Genomic DNA, 10,461 nt, shown 5'->3' on the forward strand with positions numbered 1-10,461 from the left:
AAGGTAGGTCGCATCACCTCTAAATTTGCCGAGCTCCGGTTGCGCCGGCATTGCCGTCTGCCACTTGGTACGAAAAGTTGGCCGCTCGGGAAAACGCACATAGAAAAAGTGCTCCTTCCAATGTTTGTTGGAGCTCGGCATATTGTCAAAGAGGACGAAGCCTATCCTAGACTGGAAAATAAAGATACCCCACTCGTCTTGCTTGGGATAAAAAAAGTAGTGAAAAATCTTAGGCTCGAGGGGGATGTTGTTCAGTTTAAAAAGGACTATCACTCCGCTCAACAGCCTAATGGAGTTGGGGACTACCTGGCCGAGCGGAATGCGAAAATAATTGCAAATTGAAAGAAGAACTCGGTGGGAAACGCGTGGCCGAAAATTGGTCTCAAGAATAGAACGTTGTCGGGCGGTTCGTCAGCCGATCGTACGGTGGCTAACACTATTTAGTGGTCTCGTCAGATCATAGGTTCGAGTGAGGCGCAAGGCCTCCTCGAACCGACTTTCCACGGTCGAATACCAAGACCGAGCACGGCCTGTGAGGTGTCGTGGTATAAGGCTAGGGATGGACGCGCGATGAAAGGAGGGAGAAGTAAAAACAGGGAAAGAATGCGGGATGATGAAAGAAATAGCTAATAGAGAGAAAAAAAGGAGGGGCAGCAAGGAAAAGGAATCCTTACGGGCAAAGAAGACGATCGAAGGAGGCTGTAGAGTCGTCGGAGAGCTGAAGCGCAAGGTCGCCGGAAAAAAGGAACCGAGTGATGGCTGAAGACGATAAGGTTGAAATGCGGCGAAGAGCTGGGATCGGGAGCTTTATAAGGGCGGCCGCGATCGATTTACACCGTCCGATCCAGGTCATCGATAATGAGGTCATCATCCAGCCGTTCATTTCAAACGGCGGCTGTCCCATCGGAAGTGACGCCACCGCCATACGCTGACAAACGCACGATCGCCACGTGTCAGCAGGATACTGGTCGCATTTAAGGAGCTCCCCTTACCGTGCGCAGCGCACGTGATGGGTAGTAGGGGAGAGCATCGGACATGGATTCCAAGAGAACACAAGGCACGGACAAGATACCGCCGAACGGATGAGTATACCTATGCCTGGCCGAGCGGCCTAATGCAGTGATCATTGCTCAGTCAGATCGGCAGTCCAGTCAGTCGGACTTCGCCTCCTTCGACTAGACTCGAGGGGAAGGCAAGTGATCCGGTGGTAAGAGCCCGGGACCCCTAACGAGGAGGTCAAAAGGCCGGTGGTCCGTCGAAGAAGGGTGAGCCGACCGGACTCGTGAGAAAAGTTCAGCCGATCGGTCCGCCAAGAAACATCGATAGTAAAAGGCGCCGACAGGGATCGGGGTTCCGACGCTCAATGAAATAGTAAACAATGGCCGAGCGGAAGGCTAAGAGAAGGTAGGACGTAATGGGCGCGCTGCCCGGTCGGCGCAGGGATTTCTAACCGGCCGGGCGGATGTCCTGGCCGGCGGTGGGTAAATAGTGACCGGAACATCTGCTGACAGCCGTCAAGTCGTATGGCTAAGCCATACTCCTAGTCTGACAACGGGGTGTCCTGTTGTCCCATCGAAGGCACGATGGGACTGTTGCAGTATGACGTCACAGTATGACGTCAGGTAAGCTTTCTGACAAACACATACCGAGGTATGGGCTGCGGACACGTACACGCCTCGGTGGGCGTGTAGAAGCTCTTTCACCACTCTATATAAAGAGTCGCAGACTTCGCCGGAGGTACGCGTGAAAACATCTCTGGAGCCACTCTTTTCCACTATTTGCTTGCCTGACTTGAGCGTCGGAGGGTCGCCGCCGGGAACCCCTTCCCGGCCCGACTTCTGTGCAGGTTCGCCGGAGCTTCGGAGGCCTACGTCATCGACTAGGAGCTCGCCACGTGCCCAGCGTCCTTTGGTTCGGCGATTCGGACAGGATCAGTTAACTTGCCCTAGAGGCTCGAGGCTAGGGCCAAACTTCATCTTCATCGTACTAGAGCTGGAGAAATCAAATCTAATGAAGAAGCTCACATTTTGGAGAAATCAAAGAGTTAAAAGGGTAGAGAAATCGATTTGAAGAAACATTTGTTATCTGATCTTTCCTCAACTGACTTGGAAGGGATTGAATTGAAGGTTGGTCAAAGTCTCATCCTTTAGAATGTTATTTCATCAAACAGTCACAATATTGATTGAAATTGAAAGGTAATTTATTTTAATTTTGATACTTACATTTCTATGTGAGTTTGCCATTTTTTTTTTTTTTTTGCTTAATGAAAAGAAAATATGTTTCTATTGAAGCATCTTGTTCTGTTAGTTTTTGTTGGCCGATAATATTGGAGCTTGAGACAAAAATAAATTTCAAAGTGATTTATGAATTCATTTGAAGTTAGAGAAGTGGTCTTTTACTTGTTAAATATCGAAGGTTCAATAAAATTGTCAGAAAAATGGTGTATAAGATGAACATAGCTTTCAAAGTTGCGGATTTTATTCTTAAATCTCCTTTTGGGTTATTACAATTAACTGATGAAGTGATTAATTATGTAATTTATGTTGATACCGTGGAAATCGTCTAGCGGCGCCTAGTCCTCACCTAGGTAGCCTAGGCGCTAGGCACTAGACTAGCGCCCGACTAGTGTCTAACGAATTTTAGAACCTTGCTCCTTCCTCCTTCAACTTCCAATCTTTTACCAACACCATGCATCAAAGCGTTGGCATGATACTAGTTCTAGTCAAAGATCGAAACTACGACACAACTCAAAATGGCAAGCCTTGGTACCGAGTGGTATCAAATTTCGGTGATTTACTGAAATGATAAGTTTCAATTGTTTCGTCCTACAAGACTTCATAAAAGACATAATTGTTAATCTAAAGTAACTTAGGACACACTTGTATCTATGCCAAAGTTATAGGAAAATAAACGGTAATACCCTACAACAACAACTACAATAAAGTTTTATCCCACTAGGTGTATATGGATCCTTCTACGTCATTAGGTCCTATCTCTACACAATATCATCATTTATATTAAATAAATTTTATTTTATTTTATTATTGTTAACTAAATTTATTTTTTTATCTATCCTTTTTCTCATTTGATGAGCATATTTGTCATAGTTTCACATCGCCTGGAGTATTTATTAATCGTCTAAGTACATGTTCGTATCATCTTAAACGTGTCTCCCAAAATTTTCCCTTAATAGGTGCAACCCCAACTTTTAAGGGGAACCTTAGAACAATGGTAAAGTTGTTACCATGTAACCTGAATGGCATAATTTCGAGTATCGGAAACAACCTCTTGCAAAACAAAACAAAAACAGGGTAAGGTTGGGTACAATAGACCTTTCTCAGGTACCCCGCATTAGCGGGAGCTTCGTACACCTAACTGCCTTTTTTAGGTGCAACCCAACTTTCTCTTTAATATTTTTATTTTTATCTTATCCATCCTTGTCCTGGAAACAGTCTTTTGCAAAAAGCAGGGTAAGGCTGTGTACATGGATCTTCCCCGAGAACTTACATGGCAGGAGATTTGTACACCAGGCTGCCCTTTTTATCTTATCTATTCTTGTATATCAGCATGTCCACCTTAATATCCTCATCTCTGCAACTCTCATCTCTACTTATGAGCTTGAATCATAACTCAACATTCAACTCCATATAACATAGCAGGACTAACCATTATTTTGTAAAACTTTTCTTTAAGTCTTAGAGGTAGCTTACGATAACAAAGAACATTTGGCAGTTTCCTCAATTTCAATTATTTTGCTTGTATTTTATATAAGACATCTCTCAATTCTTCCATCCTTTTGCAACAATGATTGTAGATATTTAAAACTCTTAGTTAGCAGACAACTTGTCATCTCCTATCTTAACAATCGTCTAATTACGTTTAATATTGTCAAACTTAAATTTCATATATTCTGTCTTTGCCTAAAACTTGTCACTTCTAACGTTTTCCACAAAGATTCAAATTTAACATTTACTCCTTCACGTATCTCATCTACCAAAATAATATCTTCTAAAAACAACAAACATCATGGCACCGTATCTTGGGTGTATCCAATGAGTTCGTTTATGATTAATGCAACAAGATAGAGACTTAGAATTGATCTTTAATATAACTCTATCTTTATGTGAAACGCTTCGATTAATCTGCATGGAGTATTCACTCTTGTGATTACATTAATTAGTTCATTATTGCCCCCAGGGGTAGTAGCGTAGTCAATACTTGGGTGGTGATTTGCCACATTAGGATGAGGGGTCGATTCTCGCGGGGTTCATTCCCCATGAGAAAAAAACATCCCACCCACCTAGGAGGTCGTTGCGTCCCCTGATTACCTGCCTGTATCTTGCCGTGAGATTGACGACATTGGGTCACCTAGGGTGAGTGCATCATCTTTTTATCACATTAATTAGTTCAATATACTAACACATCTCTTTTCTAGAATTCTCCATATAATTTTAGATTTTATCATAAGCTTTTTATAAATTAACAAATACCAGGTGTAAATCTTGTTTTAGTTCCATATACATTTCCCTATGCGATAACACCCTATAACTGCAAAATAAAGACTTATAATTTATTCTATAATTTGAGTCTTTTGTGTCTTAAATTTAGTTTCTAGCAATTAATAACAGAAACAAACCTCGACTTCATAACTTAAGTTGATTGGACAATAATATAAAAAGAGATAGTGTAGCCGTCAGTACTTATTGGTCTACGCAAACTTCATTAAAAGTTTATATGCTTTAACTTCCCATGCTTGGAAAATTATAACATCTTTATGAATCTTTCATGTTTGCTACATGTCTTTATAAGTCCTTTGTATTTTCATTGAGTCCATCTACGAGTATAAATATGTATATTCCTGTAATGCTAGGATATGAAATAGATATCGAGTTTTTTGAGAATTCTCTTAGATTGTGTGATGCAATCTCCCTATGGTGTGATGCCTGTAAACTCTTAGATGTGATACCTAAGCTTCGACAATTTCTCTACATTACTTTACCACTTAATCCCAGATTTTTACTCCCCAAAGCTTCTAGCATTCAATCTAATTTCTTGTGTTGCATCATATTTGGTATCAAAGCCTAAGTTACTATGTTGAGAAAAACTTTAGAAGAAAGTTGAATGATACTCATCGTGATGAGATACTTAATCACATGATGGAACAACTTGATAGCCAGAAAATACGTCTAAATGGTGTTGAAGCCATGATTTCTCAATCTAAAAGTGATAAGCCCAAGGAAAGCAAGGAGAAACATCTCAAGCAAACAACAACCTGTTAAGAAGGGTTTCCAACACTTCAACCGCAGCAACCTTTGTCTAAGTGAGCTAGAAGATTTCTTGAAGCCAAAACAATTACCAAGATGTTGTTGGAGATACCCAAATTTGAAGGGAAGGTGAACCTTACTTTATTTGCCGAGGCTTGCAGCACTAGAAGAATATTTTGATTGGTATGACATGATAGATGATCGAAAAGTAAGATTTGCTCGAATGAAGCTTGTGGGTTTAGAAAAAATATGGTGTACTAGTGTTGAAGCAGACATAAGGAGATTGGGGGCAGCCATCAATCAACTCATGGCAGGAGATGAAAACTAAACTATGGTAGAAGTATTTGTCAATAATTTATTATGATAAATTATGTGATCAGCTTATTAGTTTAAAGCAAAATAACTTGTATGTAGATGAGTATATGCAGAAGTTTGATGAGTTAAAGACAAGGAGTCAAATTGTTGAAGATCCGAGATAAACTGTTGCAAGGTTTAAAGCTAGATTGATGCCTGAAACAAAAAAGAATTATGAAGACAACCACTTTAGAACAAGTTTTTCAAGTTACCTTGGATATGGAGTACTTGAGTTATCCATTTGGTAAAAAGTTTGGAGTTTCAGCGATGAATAAAGGGATCTCAGAAGTCAACCAGCAAGCAAGAGAAGGATATGCCAACCCATTAATGGGCAAAGTGACTCTAAACCACTTATGAAACATCCGAGTTAAAGAAAGAACAGGGGCAACAAATATTTTAAGTGTCGACAGCCCATCTACATGGCTTATAATTGTCCTAAAAAGAATTTACATATTGGAGTAGAGCATGATAATGATGTAGAAAATCAAAGAGATGAAGGAGATGAAATTTTTTTTTGACTATGAAGTTTATATTGAAGATGATTTGAAAGAAGATGAAGACAACAACTATTGTCAAGCGTATTCTTACTACTCTAAAAATCAAAGGTGAAGATTGGCGGCGGACGTCTATTTTTCAAATGTTGGTATGTTGTGGCATCAAGCACATAAGCTTATCATTGATGGAGGAAGTTGCATCAATGTTGTCTCGGCATCTATAATGGAAGGTTCCCATGCAACCACATCCTCAACCATATAAGGTCGGGTAACACAATGTTGCCTTATTTCTCTTTTTGTGAAAGTTATAGTGCCTCTATTTGGTGTGATATTATCCCTATAAAAGTAACTCATATACTTCTTGGGAGCCCTTGGCTGCATGATCAAGATGCGCATCATTGTGGCAAGGAGAACTCATACATTTTTATGTTCAACGACAAGAAAGTATTATTGAAACCAATGCAAACTACAAAAATGAAGAAATACAAGCAAGAGAAAGCAAAGAATGCTACTAATGATAGAAATTCTCTTCCCATCCTGAGCAAGAAAAATTTTCAACAAGAGAGCAAAGAAAATTCTGCCATATATACTATTGTAATCCAAGAAGTCAAAGAAGCATCTACTACCAAAGCTTCCTCAATTTCTCTGAAAATCATTATATTATTGAATGACTTCTCTGATGTGATTCTAGAAGAATTACCCATTAAGCTTCCACCAATGCGTAAAATTGAGAATGCTATTGATTTGTGTCAGGTTCACAACTTCCTAATCTACCGGCCTATTGAATGAATCTAATTGGTCACGCAAAATTGAAAAGACAAACGGATAAACTATTGTCTAAGGGGTTTCATTTGGGAAAATCTAAGCCCATGTGTTGTTCCTACATTATTGACATAAAAAAAGATGATATTGCATGTATATTGACAGTCAGCGATCAATAAGATAACCATTAAATATCAATTTTCAATTCCTAACCTTGATGGTATGTTGGATATGTTGGCCAGTTATTGCATCATTTCAAAAATTGATTTGAAAAGTGAATATCATCATACATGCATAAGGCCCAGAGATGAATGGAAGACAGCTTCAAGACTAAAGATGGCCTTTATGAATGAAATAACATAAAAAAAATGTCTTATCTGATTATTCACATAAATCTACTCATTATAACTAACAAATGTGAGAGTGAGACAGCACATCTCACAGCAAGAAAGAATAAGATAGTACTTTAATTCATAACCTCCTGAATTACAACTATGCTATATATAGACTTTTGCACTCTAAATAAAAGGAATAACAATGAAAATTTTGACTTAGCAAATAGACTACTCTATGTTTATTTAAGATAAACAAAGTATTAATTTGAGCAATATATTGAAATTGTCAGCATTATCCTAGACTCACAAGTTGAGTGAGTTTGTGGTTGAAAATCTGCAGTTTTTTAAGATCATACAACTTATATCTCTTTTAAATCATGCATACATGTCATCATGACTCATGGGACAGATTTACTAATGCAGCATCCAACACTTGCTCTGTTCCGAAGGACCTTCAAGAAGCTAGGTGCTTCTATGCAATGGGACATCAGATCAAGAAACAATCAATTGAATGTAGTAGCTAATAAATTGTTTGCAGCACTTGTGTTAGATTTCACAGCATAAAAATAAGAAAAGGTTTAAGATCTTTATGTCAGTAGTATATCACTATCGCCATGTAAAAGTTCAATCCGTCATGTGTATGGTTGAGTTCAGTTGTGGGACACTAGAGTAGTTGTGCAGCAAAGAGGATTGGCATTGAAGTTGGCTGGCATTTGTTGGTGCTGAAGTGTCGTAGACTTGAGATGGATGGTATAAAACAAGTGAAGGTGGAATATAGAGCTCTCCACAACTTCCATAGTTAGAATACAAAGCTTCTCTTGGTGAATCATGTGTTTTCCACCCCTACCATCATGCATACTATGAGATGGAGTGTTGTAGTTAGTGATTTGTGACAAGAAAGGAAAGAGTGGAAAAGGAATATCTCAAGGAGATACCAACACTGATAATTTAATCAAGAATTTGTAGTACCAATGTATCAAAAACAGTGGGTTTTGCACCTAATATAAAAGGAATAATAATAACACATTGACTTATCCAATAGACCCATTCTACCTTCCTAGCATTAACTAAATATTTATCAAAAATAATTAAACCTTGTAATTGTTTACATTAAAATAATTTAATGTAAGTGTAGTGTCACTTACCCTAATAGAACAGAACGAAAATTCGCCATGAGCTTACCCAGGATCTCCTGAGACAACCTCCTTTACCTATAAAAAATGATAAAAAGGACATGTGAGAATGAAAACAAGGAGACAGGCACCCAAATGTTTTCTACATGTGATATTTGTTATTGTGGCATGGTCATGTGAGTCTACTAAGTATCAACATAGGGTTGCATAAAAATGAATAATGAATTAAATAACAATTGTGATTTGAATGATAATATCTGTATCAAATGTGCAAGTCTCTACAAATGTTACCTAAGATCCATATGATAAATTTAGAACCTCAGGCTTGCTATGAACTTACAGGCTGATCCCAACAAGTAATGAGAATAAGGAACCAGACTGAGACGATAAAATGGCAAAAGATAACTGGCATCATGCAAAACTCTACCAAATTTTTTATTCAACATAACAAAGACTGTTCGCTAAAATAAATTTCAAGGTTGCTTGGTGATATATATATAACCTAGAAGATCAAATCTTAGAAAGAGGCTTCAAAAGAGGCTCCAATAAACGATTAACAATGAGGGAAATATAGATAAAGGTGCATGATTTGGACAGTAACGAGGAATAAATGGAAGGAAAAAAAAAACCTTTATGAGATTGCGAAGGGCGAAACGCGAAGGGCGAAGGGCGTGTTGAGGAAGAGGACCCTGAGTAACGGAGAGGAGCGAAGTGGAATTCAACGCAGAGAAGATCCGCCGTTAGATGATTGTTAAAAGAAGAGATCAGCGGCAATGAGAGAGGACGAATTCGCCATGGGCAACAAAATCCATCAGGATTCCGGCGGCCGAGTGCAAATATCGGTCTGCAATCGACTTCTGGGAGTATTTCGAGGGCACGAGTGTCAACGGTTACACCTTTCCCCTTTATTAAAAAATAAAAAATCTAATATTTTAAAAAATTAATTTTTTTTTAAAAAATAATGCAATATAATTGTTAATCCTAAAAGATTATGGGTAAGATTTAGGATGAACGAAAATGATATTCTGTCCAACTCTTTTCTACGAAAGTATGTGTACGATTGAGGCGTCCTACTAAAAAAAGAAAAAACAATATATATAACAATGAAACGCTAAATGCTTCAAATCGATTTGAGGCGTCTCAAATCGATTCGAGACGTCGAAGCGCTTTGAATCAATTCGAGACGCTCAGCATTTTTATTTCCTTTTTTTATTATTTTTTTAAATTTAGTGTTAAGTCAATTAAATTTTATCTAAAAAAATTAGGAATTATGTTATAATGTTTAAGTTTAAAAAAATAAATATTAGTATATAGTATTTAGGGTGTGTAATTTTTTTTATTTTGATCTTTTTAAATTTTGGATTTAGGATTTTGAGTTTAGAGTTTAGAGTTTAGGGTTTAGGGGTTGGATTTAGGATTTAGGATTTAGCATATAGTATTTAGTGTGAGTAATTTTTTATATTTTTTAAGAATTTAGGATATAATATTTAAAGTTTAGGATTTAAGAAATTTAGGATTTAAAAATTGAAAAAAAGCAAAATCCAGACTCTCACTATTCATAAACTTTATCAACTAAATATTTATAATATTATAATTTATATCGTTGATTTAATTTTTAACACAATAAAAAATATATTATAATTTAAATATTACAAAAATCTAAATAAGGAATTCCAATTTTCATCTCAAATTTCATATACATATTTGTTAAATTTTAATATTAAAATTTTAAAAATAAATAATGTTTGTTATTTAAATTATTTAAATCTAAAGATCAGTCTATTTCTATCTTTTACTTATCATATCAAAGTGATATAATTGCGTTGGAGGTATATAGAATAAAAAATAAAAGTGAACAAATAAGTAAATAAATTTATTTACTTATTTTCGGAATAGTTTTATTAAGAACATTTTTAGGATAATGGGATAATTCTGTTAGGCTTGGACAAACTATATTTATTTATTTATTTTATTTTTTATTTTTTATTTATTTTTTTTTTTTTTTGATAATAAGAGTTGATTGAACTTATTAACTTAGTTTTTAATTAAAAATTATAAATTTTAGTTACAACTGTTGTCTTCTCTTCTCATGCGTGTGACACACACAGATTGTTGCATG

At 36.9% G+C, this 10,461-nt stretch overlaps 1 protein-coding gene across 1 annotated transcript in view; it reads right to left on the reverse strand.

The window, feature by feature from the left end:
- LOC122006968 (dihydrolipoyllysine-residue acetyltransferase component 1 of pyruvate dehydrogenase complex, mitochondrial-like) overlaps positions 1-9,224 on the reverse strand; it is a 51,240-nt gene extending 42,016 nt beyond the window's left edge. The window contains exons 1-2 of the mRNA XM_042562683.1: positions 8,972-9,224; positions 8,355-8,420 (exon numbers count right to left, since the gene is read on the reverse strand). Of these exons, the coding sequence (XP_042418617.1) occupies positions 8,355-8,383 (29 nt within the window). The 5' untranslated portion in view covers positions 8,384-8,420; positions 8,972-9,224. The remainder of the gene's footprint in view (positions 1-8,354; positions 8,421-8,971) is intronic.
- Positions 9,225-10,461: the final 1,237 nt, after the last annotated feature.

The sequence above is a fragment of the Zingiber officinale genome, chromosome 7B, assembly GCF_018446385.1.
Source record: "Zingiber officinale cultivar Zhangliang chromosome 7B, Zo_v1.1, whole genome shotgun sequence".
Taxonomy (NCBI): domain Eukaryota; kingdom Viridiplantae; phylum Streptophyta; class Magnoliopsida; order Zingiberales; family Zingiberaceae; genus Zingiber; species Zingiber officinale.